General features: G+C 34.2%; 1 protein-coding gene across 8 annotated transcripts in view; it reads right to left on the bottom strand.

Annotated features, from left to right (window-relative positions):
- Nucleotides 1–25,543, bottom strand: part of Cep152 (centrosomal protein 152) — a 78,280-nt gene that overhangs the window by 20,927 nt on the left and 31,810 nt on the right. For 5 of the 8 annotated variants that reach the window (XM_046461628.1, XM_058584784.1, XM_058584782.1 and 2 more), the window contains 8 exons: nucleotides 14,116–14,320; nucleotides 10,080–10,208; nucleotides 9,356–9,465; nucleotides 8,465–8,593; nucleotides 8,193–8,328; nucleotides 5,529–5,714; nucleotides 4,250–4,531; nucleotides 1,879–2,010 (listed from right to left, as the gene is read on the bottom strand). In XM_046461628.1, the coding sequence (XP_046317584.1) occupies nucleotides 1,879–2,010; nucleotides 4,250–4,531; nucleotides 5,529–5,714; nucleotides 8,193–8,328; nucleotides 8,465–8,593; nucleotides 9,356–9,465; nucleotides 10,080–10,208; nucleotides 14,116–14,320 (1,309 nt within the window). The remainder of the gene's footprint in view (nucleotides 1–1,878; nucleotides 2,011–4,249; nucleotides 4,532–5,528; nucleotides 5,715–8,192; nucleotides 8,329–8,464; nucleotides 8,594–9,355; nucleotides 9,466–10,079; nucleotides 10,209–14,115; nucleotides 14,321–25,543) is intronic. The other 3 variants (XM_058584787.1, XM_058584785.1, XM_058584783.1) reach the window with 2 other exon arrangements.

Below are 25,543 nucleotides of genomic sequence, written 5' to 3' on the forward strand. Positions count from 1 at the left end.
GACTAGCAGACACCCAAGAGACTGTAGGAGATGCAAATTCTCAGGACTCAGTCCAGACCTATCAATTCATTATCTCTAGATGGAAAGAAAGCCCAGGAATCTGTATCTTTATAGACCCTGCAGGTGAGTCTCACATTTGTTGAAGTTTCAGAAGAAATACACTGTCACTTCTATATTTCTGCACTCACATACATTCAGGCCTTCTGTTCTCTTAAGGAAAGATCTTTTGGCCTATTTTAATTTCTATATTCTACCTGACTTCTAAGCTCTGAGACAAATATCCTCACTATTATATTCTTTCCGCTTTCTCTCTCCTTCTTAAATTTTCTTTTGAAATGTTTCAGATACATGAGAAAGTATATAGATAATGATATAACAAATACCCATGTACTACTACATAATGATTTTGATCTATGTTGAAATATTTCCTCAAGTAATGTGTGGTGTACAATGAGGAATACAGGATATGAATCATTTACAACTTCTGCTATATTCCACATTATTCTCAAAAATGGCCATCAGAAGACTGCACATTCTTGAAACTGTAATCTATTAAATTCTATGTATCATATAATGCAGAAAATTATATTCTGCATGTTGTGTAATTCCGAAGAGAGGATTTATACATATGGCATAAAATGGCACCTTAAATCTATTTTGGTTTTTATTTCCTTCATACTGACAGGTATGGATGTTCTTCCACTGATTTTTTGCTGCTTGGACTTATGGAGATTGCCGGCTCATGTCGTTGGTGTATTTATCATTGAACTCTTTGTTTTTCTTAGGAATTTATATTAACGCTTTGTTATATATTAGATTAACATTTCTCAGGTGTGGTTCATTTATTTTCCTTATTTTTATTCTCATCTTTATTTGACATTGCTATTTATTGCAAAAACAAAAATGTTTTAAACATTTGTACATATTTTAAATCTATTACTTTATCTTTACTGTCAGGTTCATTTGCCTCAAAATTGGGTTGTTATTGGGATACAGATCTGAAATATTTAATTTTATTTTAATTTTTCTGTACTTTCACTTAAAAGTGTTTAATTCCATCAACTTAGTATTTATTGTGAAGCATATAAACATTTTTCCACAGTTATCTGACTATCATAAGATGATTTATTAAGGAATAATTCCTCATTCTCTTATTTTGAAACAATTTATTATGCTTTAATTCATAGTTAGGCCTATCACTGAATTCTATATTGTACTGAATTTAAAACAGTTCTAATTCTGTGACTCAACTGTCCAAGTTGTTTCTTTCCAATATAGTCTATTATATATGAAAGCTGGACTGGGACTCCTTTTCCAGGACACTAAACAATTTTTTAAGCCTTTTGTTTTTCTAAATACATTTTAGAATTGTTGTGTCAAATTTCAAAATTATTTTTGGTTTGTTGGCATTTTGAGTAGAATTGGTTTAGACTAGTGAGTTAAGTTGAAGATCACATGGTAATAATATCTGGGTTTTCCTTTCAAGGAACATGACATCTCTGGAAAATTGGCCCTTTACCAAAGAGATTATGTTGTAAGGTGACTGACATGGCACAGAAAACCTTCACACTCACAAAAGTATACTGTACAGTTAATAGTAAACAGATAACCACCTGTTCTCAAGTTTGTCTAAAGATAGTGCAAGACAGAATAGGAATTAATTTCTAAGTCAAGGTTATCTTTCTATGAGAGTTTTTAGATGCTAAAATACATTCTCTTTCCCTACACAATTTGATGATAATAACAGACACCACATGCTAAGCCCTTAGTTAATGCTTAACATGCACTGTCATGAGTAGGAACAAATTTCCAGGACAGAGGCAAAAGAGGAAGCCAGGGAGAGGTTTTCCCGAAGTTTCTCTCCAGGAGAGTGCTTACCCTTCTGGCCACAGAGATCTCTTGTTGTTCCTCCCACTTCTTCTGTTCTACTCTCATTCGTGCTTTGTACTCTGCAAGCTCAGGCAGTTCTTCTAGCCATCGAAGGCGAGCATTTTGCACAGCTGTTTCTACCTGTAGGACATTACAAGACAAAGAGGCAAAGCAGGGTATAAAATTTCAGAAAAAGCTCACTTTCAAATAACAACTATAATTTCATGTGCGTTTGACATTGTGTCTCACTATAGCACAGGTACACTGACTTTAAGTACTTTACCTTATCTTAAATAGTAGATTCAGATCTATTTTTTCTAAACTTCCCATGCTGTCCCATGCAAATGCCACAACAGAAAGTGGGAATCTATGAGATGTTTGATGAATAATACTATCTTATAAAACTTTATGAGGTATCGATTTTATTTTCTACAAACTTCTGTTTATCTTAGGGAAAAAAGAGGTATGCCAAAGGGCTGCTCGGTGCCAGCTGCTATCTCGTCCCTATGCCCACATGCTCCTCCCACCTCATACATGCATGCAAGTGCACACACATATATGTATCACTATGTTTGAGAACCTTACACCTGAAAAATTTCCTGCTGTCAAGAGTGAGTTTGTACAAAAGAATAAGGGCAATACCTCATTTTGCAGAAAATTTTAAGAGGATGAATTATAAGGTGATCTGGTCATAAATCTGCCACCAGTTACAAGATCATTAATTAAATAATTTGTATTTATTCCTTTCTTTTAAAATGTATGCACATATATTTATAAATAGAAAAACAGAGTTGATATACTAGGCCATATTTCTTACTAACATACTAAATACAATTACAGGTAAACTCCCAGGAATTGAGAATATGGAGAAAAGATAGTTTCTATAAAAATTTATATTCCTTTAAAAGTTATTATGAACCATTTCCTTTATACTACAATATGCTAATGTTTTTCTTCTTTGTCTTCACAAGATTGTCTTTAAATACATTTCTATGTCTATGGAACATTTTCTTAACATACTGACCACTTCAGAAAACTATCTAATTAATTGAAAATATCCTTGATACCATTACATATATTTGTCTGTTTCCAGATCTTATGAATGCCCTGTAAGCTCATGTAAAACAATACATTCCAGCAAAATTTTAACTACTGAGTATGGGAGTGTGTGTATTTATATATTTTTTGGGGGGTGAGGTTATTGGGGATTGAACTCAGTGGCACATGGCCACTGAACCACATCCCCAACCCTTATTTTGTATTTTATTTATAGAGACAGGGTCTTACTGAGTTGTTTGCTGAGGCTGGCTTTGAACTCTCAATCCTCCTTTCTCAGCCTCCCCAGCCACTGGGATTACAGGCATGTGCCACCGCACCCAGCTAAAACCTGAACATATTTTTTAAAACCTTAGTTCAGGTATTATCTTTTTTGGAAGTTTACAATAAGTAATATGTCTTTCAGGAAATAAATACATCAAAGATATATCAAGGTCCAGGAACCTCTTGAAGGCCAGACACCCTGTCAGGTGGTCTGTGAAGCCAAAACAATTTTCAAAATTATATTAAACACAATCTGCCTTTTCCGGTGCCATCTCTCATGCACAAAGAACATAGTGTTCCAGGAACTACATGCTATGTTGATGGCAAAAATGCTCTGACAACGAACAGAGATTGTGTTTGGGGTATTTCTTATTTTTAAAAAATTTCTCAAATTTATTTTGTCACATAGGTTATATCTATAATCCACACAAACAAAAGCTCTTTAGACCCCTCCATTTTTAAAAGTGTAAAGGAGTCCTGAGACTAACAAACTCAAGAAGCACTGTAATAGTTAAGATACATATAACAGGTAACTCTGTTAACACACACTATATTTTTCTCAGTATGATACTTTAGTATCTGAGTGCTTCAAAGGAAGGACAATGGCACCACTTTTTGGCAAATGATGAGAATTACAGACAAAATTCCACTTATGGGGCATGCCTGCAGACCCAAGTCACATTGAATCTCAACACTAATATTATTAAATATCTTATTCAAGTATACTTATATCTATAACTATTTTGGTGAGAAATTTTCTATGAAATTGGATGTGAAAAATTCACAATTAAATTGTGCTTCATTCAGATGGAAAACCGCCATCTTTAACCTCAAGTGAAATCTCAGATCTTAGAGGAACAAACATTTTGTACACTGAAAGAAGATACAGAAAAATTGAGGGGTAAGAGTTTTATGACAGAAATATAACGAAGAACACTTTAGGAAAAACATAACGGGTTTTCTATTCTAGAAATGCACAAAATTTTAAAATCTATAAACAAGTTCAAAAGTTGCAGTAGTAGGGAGCACCGATAATTTCTATAATAATCATGCCTATTACCTGTTGGGCAATATTTTCACAGTATTTGACCTCCAATTCAATTTGGAGTTTCTTCAAAGCCCCCTTGATAGCTGTTTCCTTCTCCTGTTCTAAATCTCGCTGGAGCTTTTGCTTCTGCTTTTCTACCATGACCTCCATGTCTGCCTTGGAAATGACATCCAGGGTGGCTGCTTGGTCAGTTTGGCTTCCACAATCTGTGGTTTTCTTTTTCAGAGCTTTTACAGTTTGATCCAGCTTAGACTGCCACTCCTTTTCCAGCTGTTGTATGAGTTTTTGTTTCATCTGTTTTCAGAAGAAATATCATATAAGAAGAAAAATGCTCAAATAAATGAAAACTAGAATAACTACACAAAAAAGCAACCTCACCTGTGTTTGAAAACCATCTAGACATTGTTATAGTAATTATCTGAGGTTTAGAAATTCAGTCAATGAAAACATACTCTTCAAGTAAAACTTGAAATTTATTCTTTGACCTTAACTATGTGAGAAAAATCACAGGGAAGATTTAATTATGCTGTGTGAGGTCAGACTAACTGGCGTTCAATATGCAACTTTCTGGAAGCTTTAATATTGACACTATCATGTGGCACAATAAAAACAAAAACAAACAAAAGAAAAACTTTTGCTATAAATGTAGGTTTTGCCATCATGGATACCATGCTTCCACAAATCAGCACTGAGTAAATCTAATTAATTAATCTAAAAAATAGTTTACTAACTTGAACATACTGACATTTTATTTGTTATGAAGTTAAATTTTACTAAGTAGACTGCATTCAAGAGGAAGACATTACTAGAAGAATGTCTTGATTTTTCTACTTTCGACAATGTAGTGGGATGGATCTAAACACAATCCACCTTAGGCCAACTGTGAAGTTGCAAGATTTGCTTTTTCTTTTTTCAGTTCCCACCTCCTGGGTATCCAAAGTTCTCAAACTGCTTACCTGGCTACCAGATTAGTAGAAATTAAAAAGAATTTTATGAATAGGAGAATCTAAATTTTCACTTCACAATATAAAATTAGATCATGGTTTCAATTTTTAGGAATCAAAGAAGTGCCCAGTAAACCCATTATATCCTGAATTTGGCTGAAGGGTCAAGAGAGGTTAACTTTAAGAGGTAAAACTGTTGTGGTAAGCTGCTAAGAGCTCAACTCTGAAAGGTAAAACAGAGAATTATATATACACTTGCCAATTAAAAATTATGTCTATTTATAATTGTCTTCTATAATTAACACATTTTTAAAACATAGTGACCAGAAAGAAATTTTAACCCACACCTCTTTCTGTTCCTTATCCCAATGTGCTTTGGCTAACATCATTTCGCTTTCAACCTGCTGTTTACTACCAGTTTCTTGCTCTTTCAGCCACTTGTTTTTTTCCATGATAAGAGTTTCCTGGTACTTTTCTTCAAGTTCCAACTGCAGTTTGCTTACAAGTTCTTCTCTTTCCTCCAACAGCTGTCTCTTTAAACAAAATTCAAGTAAATATCTCTGAATAATACTTATGGTCTCTCCAAGTTAAAAAAAATAAAACTTGTTGTACTTTGCTTAGATAGCAAAAACAAAACCAAAATAAGCAAAACAAAAACAACTCTCTAACCTCTGTAAAGGAGTGGCTTAGTTTGGCCTGAAATTGTATGAATATACCTTAACATGTTATAGCAATGGCATTATGAATGGGAATGATGGTCATCTTTGTCTTGTCTACAAATTCATAGCCGAAACTGATTTCTACACAACCCAGAGAGTTCTGTGTAAGGTTTTTTGCCCACTTTTTTTGAATAAGAAAAGCTAACACATGAAGAAAAGTCTGTGTGCTAATAAATGCTTCAGGACATAACTGAGCTTCTGCTTAACCTATGGCTTGACTCAACAAGTGTTTCAGAAAACAGCACATATGAAACATTAAAATATACCCTTGGGCTCTTGGGGTTGCCTGTTCCATGAATTCTATAGCCAAACTAAGTTCCCTACCTAAAGCTCAACCACAAGAAAATAGTTGTGTCCTGCAGAGAAGGGGTACCCCAAAAGCTCCCTAGGCTGCTCCAGAGTAAGTTCTTGAACTGCGCATGGGAAAACATTTCCTAGGAAAACAAACTGGTATATCTTTGTCAATCTCTAGGAGAGATGAAAAGATTAATAAACTCTCCTAAATATAAAGGTGCTTCATTCTGATTGGCTTACAAAGACTACTAAGTGCTTATAGTTCCACAATTTAAAAAACTGAGCCGGGCGCATATCTGTAATCCCAGTGGCTTGGGAGGCTAAGACAGGAGGATCTTGAGTTCAAAGCCAGCCTCAGCAAAAGCAAGGCACTAAGCAACTCAGTGAGACCCTGTCCCTAAATAAAATACAAAATAAGGCCGGGGATGTGGCTCAGTGGTTTTGTGACCCTGAATTCAATCCCCAGTATTAAAAAAAAAAAAAGCCTAAACAATTCCCAGAGAAGGAAGAAATTAAACATCTAATGTTCCAAATACATTGGACCTGTAAGTGGGGAGTAGATGTGATTACAAAGTGATAGCACAAGGGAGTTTTTACAGTGGTATGACTATTCTGTAATCTGACAAATATATACAAGTGTTAAAAAAATCAATAAACTATTCATCCAATGAGAAAAAAAATAACTTCTTATACTGCATGATAATTTTAAATTAAAAAAAAATTAACTGCTAAATTTGTTTTTTTGGAAAGAGCCAAACAGCAGCAGTATTAACCTTTCCTCCATGTACAAACATTCATAAGTCCAAATATCAGTCAGTAACAGTTATTAATTGCAACTCACCTATTATATGAAATCCAATTTTATAGTCAAATTGATTCTTTTAAACATACCCAAACAAAAATTCCTGAAAAGAATGGCTTCGTTGAGAGAACTGCTCTTATGTTCTTGCCAATATATATATTTTTAAAAACAGAGATCTTCTCCATATTTTAATTTTAAAAACATCACTGAAAGCTAAGTTCTTAATTTCTAGATAATATAAAATCCCTTTTCACTTTTTTTACTGCCAACACTGACTAAAACAGCTTCATTTAATTTTCCACTAAATGCATACATGACCTTCTTTCATCATATTAATGTATTAAAAATAATCAAAATGTTAAATGAACTGAATGCTTCATCTTCTCTTTACTATTCTTTTTTAAAAGTCTGTGGTAGCAATACCTTGCTTTAATATAACTTCCTCAAAACTCTCTGTATAAAACATTTATTCAAGCCTTTAAACACATGTCTTAATCCTGAGGCAGGGAGCTTTCAAACTGGTCAGTAGGCTGGTCCCAAGCATAAGGGAAAGTCAAATCTGTGTGTGAGGGAGAATCCCCACCAGGGTAGAGAAAAAGAAGCTCAGGCGAATATTTCCTTGTGACTCTACTCCTGGACCAAGGGCAGATTGGAAGAAGCAGAAGTTAGGGCATCCACTGCACTCTTCCAACTCCCCTGAAAGAGGTCATGCTAACATGCTGACCTTCCTCACCTTCCCTATCATGAGACTACATTCAAACTCCTGTCCTTCTTTCCAGAAGAATAAAATGATGATTAGCTACTGAGAGAGAAAGGGGCCTGAGGAAAAGGCCTCTGAAGAAATGAACACACTGTGCAGAGGTCATAGAAACAAAGAAAGTTGGGCAGTCAACACAAAATGAAAATAAGGAGCCATGGGTTTTAGGCTTAAAGTGAGTCTGGTCCACACTTCTTTGCCTTCTAGAATAAATCTACAAGAAAATATTTCCTCCTTTGCATATGACATTTTCTACAAAGGTTTTAATAGCGATTTCAATATTTACTATATTCCCAAGTTATATTAGTATAGCCCAAAGTGAAGAGACTTCTAGGGACACTGTCCCCATTCACATCCCCCAGCCAAAAGTGTCAGTTTCCATGATAAACTGAGGCCTGAGAGACCAGGTGATGAAGAATCAGCATAAACTTTACCATACCTTCTGTTCCTGAGCTTGCTGCTCCTTTTCAGTGGTCTTCTTGAGAGTCGACTCTAGAGTATCCTTCTCTCTGCACACTTCTAGGTAACATTCCTGCACAGCAGTTATCTCCTTACTCAACTTATCGATGTCAGACCTTGGATACACAAAACCAGCAACTAAATGACCACAGAAAAATTAAAGGGCCGCATAACAAACAATTTTCCTTTAAATTATGGACTAGGAGAATGGTTGTCTCTATAGTTGCAGAGCAGCCGAAGTCTTATTCTCACCTGAGCTGAGATTGAGTCGCTTCATAAATCTCAAAGAGCTGCTGCTTCTCCAAAGCATGCTTTGCTAATAGGCTCTCCCGTATTTGGGCTTTCATGGCCTCATGGTGCTGGTGGTAGGTCCTTTCACACCTAGCAACAGAGAAGGGGATCTAAGGCAATGCTCGGCATTACTAGAAACACTAAAATAATTTCTAGAATCATTTCCTCTCTACCTCTTCCCTCTAATGCCAATTATAAGGATGGTCAGATTGCTTTTCTCCAACCAAAACCAGTAATAACTAATTTATAACCAATAATCTTATGAGAATCTTCAAAATTTTCTTTTTTTCATGTTTCTACAGAAAAATGACAAACTTGGATGTGAGAATGTCCCAGTCATTCAAACACAAAGTAAGTAATCTATATTGAGGACTTCTGTTTATAAAGAAATTAATTAAAATAAGTGAGGGTGTGGTTCCCAAATCCCAAGTTATATATATTAAACACAAATACTAGCAGCATCCATCTCACATGTAAGTTATGTCCCAAAAGTCTGTTTCCAAGTTTATGATTTGGTATTTGGAAGACATATTTCCTCCCACAGATTTCTTCTTTATAAAAAATAGTTTCCCAGACTCGCTTTAATAACAAGCAAACAACAAAAACCCCACTAAGCTATAATATTTCAGTGAGATGCAGTCTTAATGATGCTATAGAACCCATATTTCCACGTTTCTGTGGAAAATGTGTTCCAAATTCTAATTGAGAAGCCAGGGACTTATCTCTGCCAATTCAAGATCCCAAAAGGGAAACATTCATTTTATCCATCTTTGTGTGTTTGTGTGTGGGTGGGTGGGGTGTCTTGGAGGAAGGGGGACCCAGAAGGCAGGCATCTGGCATCTACATACTTACCGCTCCACAGTTTCCTGTTTATCACGGTCAAAATCCTGTACCATTTGTCTCATTTGATTACATAAGTCTTGATTTGTATTTTTCAGTATTTCTTCAGCTTCTTTAAGTTCCTAGACAAGAAAAAAAAAATGAAGTATTTAGAGGAAACAAACATCATTTTCATCAATTAATCTATCTTCATCTTTTTAACATCCTCTGTGCTCAATTCCACCCTATAACATTAGTTGGTATAATCTCATTTTCATAATTCTACAAAAGAAATGGCTCTATACCTTGGTAAGAGCATAGATTTATTTGATAAGCAGCTTTTTGATAGGAATAAAAGTTAATATTTTATATTTGTTTTGACATTAAATGAAAACATTTAACCGGAAGTACTGGCTAATTGATACTTAAAATAAGTCATAAAATTCAATAATCTTTGGTAACTATCTAAATAAATAAGCAAGATTTTACTTTTCACTCAAAGGTTGACTGAGAAGGAAAAAACACCTGTATCAGTCATGCCATTAGATAGAAAGGAAACAGGAATTACACTAAATTTCCAAAGAAACCACTACCCAAAACCACTAGTAGAGGGAAACAACTGGATTCTATATCTGCCTACTGCTATACTTGAGTAATAACTCGTATTGCTTCTGTATTTTTTAAAAGTGTATTTATCTCTTTTATATTTAATAAAGTCATGAAAATTCTCATTAACTTATAGGACATTTTTAATTACCTGATTTTGTTGTTGCAAAACTTGAATTTCATTTTTAAGTTGCAGTACATCATCTCTAATAGTCATATCAGAAGTAGAAGAGTCAGGCCATAATTGATTAGTTGGCTTTTCTGAAGTATCTGTTTTGGTCTAAGTGTTAAAAAGAAATCAAAAGTATTTGTTTTGAAATAATTTTATATTAACAAAAAACCCTGCAAAACAGCATGCATAATTTCACACTTCCCCACATATGACACAGTTATCAAAACCAGGAAATTAACACAGATGCAGTATTACCAACCAATCTGCAGACATCACACAAATGTCTCCAGTTTTCCTCTGGTGTCCTTTTTCTTGGTTCAAGATCAAATTCCATGATTCCACACTGCATTAAGTTATGTCTCAATAGTCTTCTCTAATCAATGAGAGTTCTTCAGTCTCTATCTTTCAAACCCATGACATTTTCTAGGAGAACTAATCAGTTATTTTGTAGGATTATCCTTTAATTTGGGTTTTTCTGATATTATTTCTTTACTAGATTCATGAATGCCAAAGAAATGATACATGCTTGTGGTAGCAGATAGTGGATAGCAATATGCCTCACTGTTGAAGACAGTGTCTTCCAGCCATTTCCATTGTAAATTTACCACCTTTGGCTTGTAAAATAATAAATACCTTCTGAAAAGATTCTTTGAGACTAGGCAAATATCTTATTTCTCATCATACTCTATAAGCATTTACTCTATTTCTGTAAATATTTGTAACAGTATTAACTCATGTATGTTTTTTTTAATAGGTACAATTTTAAAGCTTCATAATAAACTTTGACAACTTGCTTTTTAGAAAGATCACATAAATGATACCATTGGGTGATACATGAGTCCATCCAACTTTCATCTCCATTGCCAATGATTATCCTTAAATAATTGTTGTCCGATGGGAAAGGGGCATCTGCCAATTGGTTTCCTTTGTATTTCTTGCGTTGTCACCAGAGTGCAACCTCTTATATGTAATTCATTTGTTTTTCCATCTTCCCACATTTGTCTGTTTAAATAACTTTGCATATTTTTCCTCTTCCTATCTGAATGTTTTCCTTATCTATTTCTTTATTGAGAGGGAATCACAATAATTTCTTAAATTCATCTACTATATCTACTATATTTGACTTGTTGGCATATTATATGCCTGACTGTGAGTTCTTTTCTCTAATGTTTAACAAATATCTATAACAACTTTTGTACTGCTCCTGACAGGGGGGCAGGTATCTCTGCCCATGCAGACTTTGTCTTTGGAAGACAGTCTTCCAATTCAGTGTAGAGCATAAGTCTTCATTCCTTCAGAGTCAAACAGCTCAAGCTGACTTTTCCCTTTTCACCTGCCACCTTTCCCAGAAGACATTTCTACAACCCCAGTCAGAATAAGGGCTAAGAATATCTACTCTTTTTTTAGCTTCTGTCCAAATGTAGGGAATGAGGTGGGCATGAAACCTAAAGATGTTATTTACTCCCTAGAATGGCCTTCTGTTTTTAAAAGACTTGGCCTCTACTTTTTATGATACTCATTTGTGCTTCTTCCAAACTGGTGAGTTTTTATTACTGGGAATAAAAGTCACATTATACTGATACACTGGAATACGCTTTTCAGGGCTAGATTTTATACTTGGTTTTGATGAATCATCACATTGCAATCACACAGGGACTAGGTACTTGGACTTATCAGCACAGTACCTTTAAAAAAATCTTTATGAGCTGGGGTTGTGGCTCAGTGGTAGTAAGCTTGCCTAGCACGTGAGAGGCCCTGGGTTTGATCCTCAGCATCACATAAAAATAAATAAATAAAATAAAGGTATTGTTTCCAACTATAACTAAATTTTTTTTTAAAAAAAGATCTTTAAAGTGAAAAGATTACTTGAATGTCACAATAAAATTTCTTCTCAAAAGTAGAATACTGAACACACTATCTTCAAGAAAACAAGAAATTTAATACACTAACTGTATGTCTAAAAAGATTCTAGATAGAAACCTTCTGAGTTGGCTACTGAACATTGCCTCTCCAATACTTTTGGAATCAGAGTTTAGCTTCAACCACAACTTGAAGTATGGTAAAACTCTTCATTGAGAATCAGACACAAAAAGTTCTGTGTTCACAAAAAAATTCAGTGTAGATATGGCTGCTAGTAAGCCAGCCTGGTTTACCTAAGGCCTTTACCATATTCTAACCACTATCTACCTTACTGGCCCCGGTTGGTCAATTGGAGTGAATTGCATAATATTTGATCTGCTCCCCATCACTGCCCAGTGCTATGTATGGGCAGTCTCCCAATTCCATATTATCCTAGAAATGTCACTGTTATGGTTTGGATGTGAGGTGTCCCCCAAGAGCTCACATGTGAGACGATGCAAGAAGGTTCAGAGGAGAAATGATTGGGTTGTAAGAGTCTGAACCCAATCAGTGATTTAATGCCCTGATAGGAATTAACTGAGTGGTAACTGAAGTGGCAAGATATAGCTGAACGAGGCAGGAATTGGTGTGTGGCTTTGGGTATATATTTGTATCTGCAGAATGGAGATCTTTCTCTCTCTCTCTGCTTACTGATCACCACGTGAGCTGCTTCCCTCTGCCACACTCTTCTGCCAGGATGTTCTGCCTTACTTTGAGCCCTGAGGAATGGAGCCGGCCTTCTATGGACCAAGACCTCTGAAACCTTGAGCCCTCTAATAAACTTTTCTTCCTCTACAATTGTTCTGGTTGGGTTCTTTTAGTCACGGTGGCAAAAAAAAAAAAAAGCTGACTAAAATAGTCATAAAGCAGTATTATTGGGGTTTTGTACAGAACAATTTTATTATTATAGATAAGATTCCTGAGTGAAAATTCAGCTTTAAATATTAAACTACTGCTATGAAGTCATATAAAATGAAAACAAAAAAAATACAACACTCCATAATGACTTTAAATTGTTCTATATAAGATGATTATAAATGAACATAAAAATATACTATAAAGTATGTATAAAGCAACAAATATCCATATCATTCAAGTGTTCATAAAAGAAACATGCCAAATAATCCATAGTTTTGCTGGCCCTCTTGAAACTTAGAATGTATACTTAGAAATACCCAGGAGAGGATTTTGATTGCTCAGTTCTCTTTAGAAAGATAGCCAAGAAACTTTAAACTGATGTGTTCTTTCTCTTAATAGATTTCCTTTTAGAACATACAGAAGTTTAATATCCTTTCATGTCCTTCCTTTCCCCCTTGCCCTTTCTTAATTATTAGGCGTTTCCTGTATCACTTTCTCTTGGCGGTATAGGTAGATAAGGATTTGTGAAGGAAAGGTGGGCTGAACACAGCATGGCCCTAAGGAAGCAGCCTTGGCCATTTATCAGTCAAGTTTTAGTTTCAATTTGCCTAAGACTGACTCTGTTACCTTAGAAGGCTCACCGACTCCCCCAGATTCATTTTCCTTACCTATGAAGCAAGGGTACTGCCTGAAGAATACAGAAGTGGAATTCAAGGACTCACAGAATCTGCTTTTATGCTTCTTCCATCTGTATCACCACTGTATGGTTTATTTTCTTGTATAGTGTGACTTTTGTTAGAAGAATATGGATCAGGGAAATCTCACATTCAAAATTCTAAAGGATTTCACTGTGCAGAAAAAAATCAGATTTTTTTCTTTTTCTTTTCTTTTTGTGTGTGTGGTGCCAGGGATTAAACCCAGGGCCTTGTGCATGCAGGGCAAGCACTCTACCAACTGAGCAATTAAAAATCAGATTTTTAAAGCACTACTTATATAAATTAACCTTGAAGAAAGTGCAAGACCCTGTTACATAGAATGCTTCCTTAAATTTGTGGTAAAGAAATTTTACCTAATTGGCATCTCATTTACTAGGTGACAAGAGTAAGCAGAAAATACATTCCTTTAAGTGGCATTTCCTCTTTAAACTTTACTTCTAAAGTCAAATGATCCTTGTCAGCCAAAGGTTTCCTTTCAACAAAAAAAAGCAAGAAAGTTTCTTTATTACATCTTTTCAAAACAGCTTCTAGGCTCTACAAACCTCAATCTCGATGCTCCTGTCATCTTTCTTCACTTCTTGGAGATCTTCAATTTTCTGGTGACAGTCCTTGAGGTCCTTTTGTAACTGAGCCACCAGATGACGCTTCAATGAGTTGCTCCCCAGCAGGCGCTGCACTTCTGCTTTCAACTTCAGGATGACCTCATCTTTAGAAAGCTCTTCACTCAGGTCTTCCTGTGGCACTAAGCTAATGCAGAAATTGTGGGTTAAATTGGATAACAAAGCAAGCACGATTCCTCCTTCAAAGTACTAATGGCATCCCTGACCATGTTGTGTCACCTACACAATTATACACTAATATTTCAAACAATTTTAAACTTTGTCATACACAATGTCACTTGTGCTGTGTCCCCATGTACAGAAATAAGTTCAAGCAAGTGTAGTTCTGCTACTTCACTCTAAGGAGTCTGGACATGAGAAATGTGACATGGCTTCCATTTGTGTTTTTGATACATGGCATGTTGTATACATGTTTCAAGAGAAACAACAAGGACATTAGGAGGAAAACAATACTACACACTAGCTACCCTAACCTATAATTTCTGTTATCTCTTTCAACTTCCTGAAACACAAGCCTGAATGGATGTCTATGCACCTGAAACAGCACAGAAATAAAAACCATGCTAATTTCAACCCAATTTTAGTTTCAATAAACTTAAAGGCTGGGATGAGATATTCTGTTCCTTGCCATAATAGATTAACTAAGACCAGATCTAGCTTCCTCTTTAAGACGGAAAAAAAAAATCAATCAAATAGATAAAGCAACGGTTTTTAATCATTAAACAGGCAGCAAGAATAGTGATTTCTGAGGATAGGAAAACAAACACAGTGAGGCCCATGATTGCCCAACTTTTTGCCTGAAGTCTCCAGGGCATAGTGATGGAGAGGAAACTCAAACAGAGCCCAGTAATTTCATTAAGTTACAGACAAAGAGTTCAGAGTTGCGGAAACAGAAGTAGCTAAAATTTGAGGGGAGAAAATATTGGGGAAAAAAGAGTTGCATAATACAGAAACATATTATATATGTGTGTGTGTGTATAAAATATATATATTTTACATACACAAAATATTTTAAATATAAAATATATATATGGAAAAAAAGGAGTTACACAGAAAAAGAACTTATGTGTATAAGTGTGTGTAGACAGGGAAAGAACCATAGCAAAAGAATAGGGGCAGGAATGTGTTGCATTCCACTGAGCCATAGTGGAAAATTGTACTGTTTCACCGGGTATCAAACATTGCCTTAGCAGAAGGTCAAAATTAGCCCCAGATTAAAATGTGCTCTAAGCATGCTCTGACAAAGCCTATAAACAAACCCTTGAAAGAATGAAATGAATTCCAAGTAAGTGTGTCACAAAGAAAGTGCAATTTAAAAAATACAATAGGGGCTGGTGCTGTGGCTCAGAGGTAGAGCGTGTGCCTTGCACATGTGAGGCACTGGGTTCAGTCCTCAGCACAACATAAAAATAAATAAAGATATTGTGTCCATCTACAACTAAAAAAGTATTTTAAAAATACAATAAAATCCAGCATCTGAAACATAAAACTCAAAATGTGTAGCATCCAATCAAAATTTACCAGGCATGCAAAGAAGCAGGAAGGAAAATATGAAATACAATCAGGAAAAAAAAACAGTCAACAGAAACTGATCAGCAATGACACATACAACAGAATTAATTAAATGTATTCCATATGTCCCAGAAAGATAAGGAAAAATACGAAAATGATGAGAGCAACAGAGGATATTAAAACAAATTAGACTTATAAGACAACAGTGACAATACCTAAAATGAAAAATGTACTAGATGAGATTAACAGTATATTTTACACTAAAGAAGAAATGATTAGTGAATACAAAGTAAAAAGTGCACACAAATATAAAAAGTGCCATTTGGTTTCAATAAAACATTTGTCATTTGAAATTATGTGTGATTTTTATATTGAATAAGAATAGAAAGCATGCTTACTCTTAATTTAATTTATATTCAACTTCCATGTATACATAGTAAAGGACATTAGAATAAAATAAATTTACATCCAAAAATGAAAAAAGAAATCATTAAGTATTCTCTGTGAAGTACATGCAGAAAACCTATTGAAGAGATTTTTCTGTAGTTAAAAACAAAAAAACACAGCAATAAAACTCTACAAAATTAAAAACAGAAGAGTGAAACAGAAATATATACAGCATATTAAGTCTTCTAACATGTACAAGTGAAGTCCCGGAAGAGGAGAGGGAAAGGGGACAGAATATTTGAAAAAATAATGGTCAAAATCTTCTTACTTTGATGAAAACTAAAATTCCATAAAACGTACAAGCTAAATGAATCTCAGGCAGAAGAAACATGAGGAAAACCATCATATGTCACATAAAGATCAAACTGCTAAAATCAGTAAAGAGTGCAGGAAGACTTCTGAGGAGAGAACTGGAGTGAACAATCCTGAATTCTGTATATAAACTTGCACAAGTCACAATATAAGCTCTGAATTATACTTGAACAGAACAGACCCTCAAACAAACATACAACAATTTGGAAAACAACTGCCACACACAGGTTTCATGATGACTAACTCCTGAGGGAGTTAATGTGGCAAAGGCTTGGACAATTGAGATTTACAACACCCACATAAGTTTCTATGTGGAGAGAGATGACAGTGATTGGGAGACCAGTGTCTAAGATTGGGGACCCTGATGACTTCATGGTTGTGGCATGCTTGGTACCTGGGAAAGTTTCTGTGCAAAGGTGCAGGATGCCCGGTTGCTATGGTAATGCCCTCTATGGAAAGGCTCTGTGCTAGAGTCTTATCAGCCTCTACCTTGCTCTCAGGCACACAGCTCCTGGGAATGAAAGAATTCTCTTGCTAAGACAACCACAATGTTTCACCAGCTCTGCTGCTCCTGAACATGCCTATATAATAGTAACTTTAAACAATGGATTTTCTTGAGAACTACACAATGCTCCTAACATTGCACATTGCAACTGTAGAATGTAACTGAGGAATAAAATGCATGATGTTGCTAACTCGGTAACTTTCATGAATACAAAGAATAATGCTTACATAGTCTTTAATCTAATTAATGAGACATATACAATAAAGATTATAATTAGCATAATTCTTTAGACCTGCTTCTCTATCAGAGAGCAGTGCTCTACCCAATCCCAGCTGTGTATCTTCGAGATCTGAGTACCTGAGTCTTTATTCTTCCAATCTCCTATCATCCCTCATTGGAACCTGCTAGTTTGGCAGCGCTGGTCATGGCATTTCTATACAACATAAAATTCACAATGCCTAGAATACAATCTGAAATTACTTAGTATGCAACTAACCAAGATTGTGACCAATTTTAAAAGACAATATATGATCCAAATGCTAGAACTATCACAAAGGAGTTTTAAAATTTAAAGCAGCCAGGTATGGTGGCACATGCCGGTAATCCCAGTGGCTCGGGAGGCTGAGGCAAGGATTGTAAGTTCAAAGACAGTCTCAGCAACTCAGTGGGGCCCTAAGCAACTCAGTGAGACCCTGTCTCTAAAAAAAATAAAATAAATATATTTAAAGAAGCTATTCTATCTTATGTTTTGTTAAAGAAAACATAAGAAAGCATACCTGAAATTAATTTAAAAAAAGCAGAAATTCTCGAAACAGAAAAACTATAAAGTATGAAGTGAAAATTTTATCAATAAAAATAACAGTATCTGGAAGTTTAAAACAAAACAAAAACAAGAACCTCACTGGTTAGGCTCATTAGAAGAGATACAATAGGAGACAACTAGTAAACTTGGAAAGAAGCATAAAACAATTATCCAAAATAAAAACAAAAGATAAAGAAAAAATAATTAAAAAATGAACAAAGTCTTAGGAAATTGTGGGTAACAATCAAAGGTCCAATATGTGTAACGAGAGAACCAAAAGAAGAGGAAAAAGGTATTCCAAGAGACAGCGGTTGATATTTTTATAAATCTGGTAAAGGACATAATAGATTCACATATTCAAGACACTCAGTGAACCCCATCTTATAAACTAAAATTCTCTTCAGAAACTACTGATGCCAATGAATCAATATATCTTTCAAGTGCTCAGATAAATGAATATTTGATCCAGAATTATATAATTAGCAAATATAAGGAAAATAAAATCTGTCACTAGCAGACATGCTCTTAAAAACAAACAGAAAATGCTAAAGATAATTCTGCTGGATAAAGTGAAATTCATCTACCAATGGAAAATCTCTACACTGAAAACATTATCCAGCATTTTAACAGCAGTTATCCAAAATGAAATCAGAAAAGAAACTGAAAAAGTTATAAAGCATTAACAACTCATAAACTATTATTGAGAAAAATTAAAGATCTTAAGGCCTCGCCAAATTGTTGAGGCTGGCTTCGAACTTGCAATCCTCCTGCCTCTGCCTCCCAAGCTACTGAAAATACAGGTGCACCACCACACCCAGCCAAATAGGCCTCTAGATTGAACACAAACATGATTAAAATTTCATGAGTTTTTTTGTGGAAATTAACACTTGCTATAAAATTCTGAAATGCAAAGGACTTGGAATAGTCAAAGCAATCTTGAAGAAGAAAACAAAGTTGAACGACTTTTCCCAGCCTTTCCAAGACTCACTGTGAAGCCACAGTATCAAGATTGGTATTAGCAAAAAGATCAATGGAACAGAAAAAAGAGAACAGAAATAGGTCCACCCACGTGTGGCCAACTGATTATCTAACAAAGACACTAAGGCAATTCAATGGGGGAAAGAAAATATTTTTCTGACAAATGGTGCTGGATAACCGAATATGGGTATAGAAAAAGTAAATATGCATCCTTACCTCACACCATACTTACAAACTAACTTATAATGGATCATAAACATTAGAGAGAAAACTACCAAACTTCTAGAAAATCACTGAACAAAAATGCTTATAACATTGAGTTACAAAGTTATAAGACATGAAAGCTGTAATCTATACAAGAGAAAAATGATAAACTGGAATTCATAAAAACTTGAACTTTTTTTCCAGGAATATAATTTTTATTGACATAAAATAATCATACATATTTATGCTGTACAGTATTATATATATATATATATATATATATATATATATATATATATATAAATATAATGATCAAATCAGGAGAATTAGTAAAGACTTTCTACTTTCAAAGCACACCATTAAGAAAATGAAAAGTTAAACCAAAAACTGAGAGAAAATATTCACAACCCATATTAGATAAAGGAAATGTATCCTGGACTAGGTAAACAATCCAATAATTAGAAAAGCAATCCAATTTTTTTAAGTGTCCAAATTATTTCAACATGACACTCAACCTACTCAACCAAACAATGTATGTAAATGACAACTGAGCCTACATCAAGAAATAAAAAGGAAGAAAAAAGTGAAGCACATTCAAAGATGCTTAATATCATTAGTCACTATGTAAATAAAAATTAAAACCATGCTATGGTTTAGATATAGTTTGAGTGTGTCTCCCAAGTGTTCATGTGTTGATGTTTAACCCCAATGTGAATCATGAAGAGAGTGAAAACATAACCCAAGTTTAGAAGTAGACCTTTGGAGACGTGGTCAGAATTAGATAAGGTCATCAGGGTGAAAGACACATGATAGAATACTGGTGGCTTTATGAGAAGGAGAGAGACCAGAGATACATGCACTGTCTCTTGCCATGTGAAGCCCTCACTACCCAACTCAGAACTCTACCAGCAAGAAGGTCATCACCAGACTCAGTCCCTTGACCTTGAACCTACAGAACTATGATTTTAAAAAAAATAAACTTCTTATAAAGTCATCCAGTCTCAGGTACTTTGTTATAGTAACATCTACTAGAATAATACAGAAAATTGTTAATAGGGGTGGGATGGTTGCTAGTAATCAACCCGAAAATGTGGAAATAGTTCTGAAGCTGGGTAATGGGAAGAGACTAGAAGAGTTTGGAGAAGGAGGCCAGAAAAAAATCTAAAATACTGAAGGCAGAGCACTATAGGCAATTCTGGTAAGAGCTCAGAAGAAGAGAATAGGGAAGAGCTAGACTGTCACAGAGATTAGTTAAGTAGCCATGATCAGAATGCTGATATCAATGAATATTCTACTGGAAATCAGACTAAAGGTCACCAATGCATTGCATCCATGCCCTAAGACTTTGTGGAAGGCTGGAATTAAGAATGATGGAAGATTCACAATCATTTCTATTTGACAGTGTTGTAGAGATTCTAACCAGAGCAACTAGTCAAAAAAGAAAAAGAAAGAATACATCCATATACACTGGACAGAAATAAGTAAAATCATTTCTTTTATTCAGATAACATGGTCTTGAATATAAAAAAAAAATCCAAGGGATCCACTAAGAAAATTATTTTAATTGGTAAATAAGTTCAGCAATGTGATAATATACAAGATCAATATACAAAAATCAACTGTATTGCTATATACTATTAACAAACCACTCAGAAATAAACCTAAGAAAATAATCAAACAAAAAGAATAGCAGAGAATAAACTTAACAAATGAATGAAGCACAGCCTATATACTGAAAACTACAATACATAAATCAAAGAAATAAAGATCTAAATAAATAGGAAAACATCCCATATTCAGGAATCAGAAGACAATATTGTTAAGATGGCAATGTATGGATTCATTGTTGCCCCCATCAAAATCTTGTTTCTCTGCAAAAACTGACAAACCGATTCTAAAATTGAAATGGAAATGAATTAATAAGAAATCCAGAATAGTCAAGACAAATTTGAAAAAGAAGAACAAAGTTAGAGGAACTCACATTTCCTGGTTTCAAAATATACTACAAAATTTACCTCAAGACAGTATGGTACTAGCATAAGAACAGACATAGATCAATGGAACAGAATTGAGAACCCAGAAATAAATCCTCACATCTACACTCAATTGATTTTCAACAAGAGTGTAAAAACAATTTAAAAGGAAATAGTCTTTTTAACAAATGATACTGGGACTTCTGGATATCCACACAAAAAAAGAATGAAGTTGGATTCCTAGCTCATACCATATATAAAACTTAACTCACAATGGATCCCAAACCTAATGCAAAAGATAAAACTCTTGGAACAGAAGATAGATACAAATTTTTAGGATCTTGGATTATAGAAAGATTTCTTAAGTATGATACTCAATGCACAAGCAACCAAAGTAAAATACAAGTAAGTTGGATTTCATAAAATTAAGGACTTCTTAGGATCAAAGGGATGCTATCAAGAAAGTGAAAAAAAAAAAAAACAACTCAGAATAGGAAAAAATATTTGCAAATCACGTATCTGACAAGGCACCTGTATTCAAAATAGTCAAACAACTCTTAAAACTAAAATAATAAAAAGACAATCCAAAAGGCAAATGATTTGAATAGACATTTCTCCAAATAAGATACACAAATAGCCAATGAACATATGAAGATATTCAACATCATTAACTATCAAATCAAAACCACAATGAGATACCATTTCACACTTACCTGAAGGAGCATACTATCTATCTATCTATCGCTAAATATATATATATATTTTTTTAAAGGGAAAACAAGTATTGGTGAGGAAATGGTAAAACTGAAACTTTTGTACATTGATGAAGGAAACATAAAATGGTGAAGACACTTTGCAAAACAGTTTGATGGTCCCCCAAAATGATAGACATAGTTACCACACAACTAAGAAATTCCACTCATATATTACAATATATATGAAAACATATGTCCACATGAAATTCTGAACATATATGTTGATAGCACCATGATTAGTAATTGAAAAAAAGTAGAAACAACCTAAATAAATATCCAATAGCAGATGAATGGATAAATGAAATGTGGCATATCCACATAATGGAATATTATCAGGCTACAAAATGGAATGAAGTACTGATACATGTACAACATCGACAAACCTTGAAAACATTAGGCTAACTAAAAGAAGCCAATCACAAAAGACCACATGTTATATAACTCTATGTGAAATATATAGAGTGGGAAAATACATAAAGACAGAAAGTAGTGGTGGACTGGAACTGTGGAGGCAAGAAGAGGTAATATGGAATGACTAGCAATAGGTATGGGGGTTTCTTTTTGGGACATTGAAATGTTCTAAAATTAGGTTGTGGTGGTGATTACACAGCTCTGTGAATATACTAAAAATACTTTAAATGGTTGACTTATGGTATATAAAAATATCTCAATAAAGCTATAAAAATACCAATACATGGCTTCCTTTAATATGAAGGCATGTCTAATAATCTGTAGGTGAGAAAAATTGGGTATTTAAAGAATAAGGAAAAACAAGAAAAGGAACAGAAGTTTAGATAGCACTTAATTCTCAAGGTTACGGACGGAAAGAGGAACGCACACAGCAACTGGCACTGTTTATTTCTTGACCTTGGTGGTGATCCCATGAGCATTCACTTTCAAATACCTTGTTAAACTCTACACTCATGTTTCATGCACTCTCTGGGTTATATTTCACAGTTTTAAGTGTTTAAAAAGTAAAATAAAACTACAGAAAGCACCTTTTTAAACATGAAGAAATTATAAAGGAAAAGAGTGATAGATCTAATAATGTAGGACATACAATTTTAAACAGGAAAAGTGATAACTTTAAGCAATGGTTAGGGTGCAGAGAAATAGGTACTGCCACACAATATAGGTAATATGTAAACGTTAGGACTGTTTGGCAACATCTGACAAAATCCTTAACTATGTGAAAACCCTTTGGCAATAATTCTACATCTTGTGGAAATAAAGATGTGAATAAAGATTTGAATACAAAGATGATTGTAATAATGATACTGAATTACTTATAATAAAAATTTTTAAACAATATTATACTACAAACTAAAATATGGTTCATGAATCTATATATCCATTAAAAATTATATATAACAATATTGACTAACATTAAAAGATTTCAATGTACTAAGTTAAAGCATATCATAAAACAGTATATTCAATATTATTTTTTGGAAACACGCAAAGCAGATAACATGGAAGTTAGATAAAGTGTTAACAGTGGTTTTCTTCACACAAAATGAGGTAATATTATGGGTGATTTTACTTTTTTCTTAATCTGTATTTCTAATTTTTCCCCAATGGAGGAGAAAGTTACTTTTGGAAAGTAGTAGTTGATAGTGTACACCTTTAATATGAAGAAACTAAAATGGAATCTCATCTCTGTGGTTTTCTATAGAAACCATGAGAAAAATATAATCATGAGAAAAATATCAAATTCCAATATTCCTGAATAATATTCCTCAAAACAGTCAATATCATTAAAACAAAAGAAGTCAAGAAGAATATATGGAAACATGACTCCTAAATGTAATGTGGTACCTGGATGAGATCCTGAGAAATTGGACACTGGGTAAAAACTAAGAACATCTAAATAAACTATAAACATTAGTTAATAATAATGCATCAATATCAATTAACTTTAACAAATGTACCAGGTCAATGTAAGATGTTAGTAGGCAAAAATGGGAGCTGCATATATAGGAACTCTCCCCATGATGTAATTTTTTTTTGTAAACCCAAGCTGTTCTAAAAAGTATTTTTTTAAAAATTATAGGATCTGAGTCAAAATTTTTACTAGTCTTCAGTTTTCAGATGATTCCAAATAAAATGTTAGAATATTTTGTATGTATAGAAAAAGAGAGAAGGAATAATATTTTGTAGAGTTTTTAAAATTATAAAAGAAGTTCCCTGTGATATATATAGGTAGTTTTTGTATATGCAATACATATTACGTAACTATGTTTGTGTATAGAAGATCTCACCTATTTAAACCACTACATGAAATCCACTATATTTAAACCACTATATTTCTATGTAGAAATAGAAGACATAATAATTATAAGAATTAGAAATATAATTATGTAAGAAATACAATATTAAACACATGACATTGTATTTTCCTGTGCTATGCTATGTGGTGAATTATAAGTACAGTATTTATTTTGCTCAGTTAAAAAATTATGCCTCCCTCATTTCTTTTCTGACTAAATGTTGACCACTGAAATAGCACATCCTGTACTTCTAGAGGGAGCCAAGTTAGCAGAGAAAGTGCTTGCTAAAATAATTTTCTCTTTTTTCCTCAAAAGGGAAAGAGCCAGTGGTGGGGACCAGTTCTTCATTTAGGCTTACTATTAAAGCCCTATGGACGTTGGTTCCCTTAAATTCAAATAAACTGTAGTCCCTTATGAAGCCTGCTGCGAAGACCAAAGGGAAAAGGCATTCCACTTGTTAAATGTTTATTATTTGAGCTTAGCAGCCAACTATAATAAGAGAGAGAGGAAGCTGTCTGCAAGCTGCATGCAGATTTAGCTACTCAAATTCCATGAACGTAAAATAGAACACTGAGGTTAAGCCCTTAAAATTTACTAGTCAGTAGCTTAAGGGAGGTGGTGTTGGTAATACAAGCTGGAGCCACTACTATTTGGGTAAGTGATTTGAAGGTAGCTCAAGTCAACCTAAAATTCTCAATATTGGGAAAACTGCTGCTTCCTCTTATTTTAAGAATCACACAGTTCACCCAAAGGAAAGGTACAAATCTCTTCTCACCTATGCCCTTTAAATTTGATCTGAAAATAATTATTTGTAGTTTTTTCAAAGCACAATTATCATCTGTTAACACTGGTGTGAGGGATGACTAGAAGCTGAATGTTTCTTCCCTTATGCTGCATTTCATTGGATGTCTTCTCAATGAACTCAATGACTAACCAGCCTGCTTCAGTTGTTCTCCACTTACCTGTTTAATGTGTCTGTCCTGATGTGATGTCTCAGATTTATTATCTATAGGAACATGCTTTAAAATCACTAGAGGATTGTGGCTATGAGTGCTAACCAACTAAAAAGTACAAATGCAGTCGACTAGATTTTAGTAGACCTCATAACAAAATAAATTTTGTAAAAAGATAAACATACATGTAATGTACTATTTACCCAGTTTCCAGGCCATGACACAAACTCAAGGTAATAACAAATTGGAGAAAAACTTTTTTTGGCATGAACTACATCTTTAATCCACAAAAATAAAAGATGTAAATAAAAATGAACTCTAAGGCAAAAAGGTTTAACTGTCTCATAAACATAAAAAAATGTAAAACTGGGCCTGGCCTCAGGAATTCGGGGCTCAAGTACTGGTTCTGCTGCTAATTAAGCATCTTCTTGAACAAAGGTGCTTAACTCCCTGGGCTCCAGTTTTCCCCATTTCTAACGTGATGAGATTGGATCCAACATTTGTCACAAGACTGAGGATCAAAAACTTTAGCTCAAGTATGTATTCAATTAAAACATGATGCAGGGCATATTTTAACTAATCATCTATTACATAATAACAGTAATAGCTACTATTTTAAGTGCCCAATCTGTGCCAGAA

This window comes from Marmota monax, unplaced genomic scaffold, assembly GCF_021218885.2.
Source record: "Marmota monax isolate L192 unplaced genomic scaffold, Marmota_monax_Labrador192_F-V1.1 WCK01_AAM20220418_F8-fsc00001, whole genome shotgun sequence".
In the NCBI taxonomy this organism is placed as follows: Eukaryota; Metazoa; Chordata; class Mammalia; order Rodentia; family Sciuridae; genus Marmota; species Marmota monax.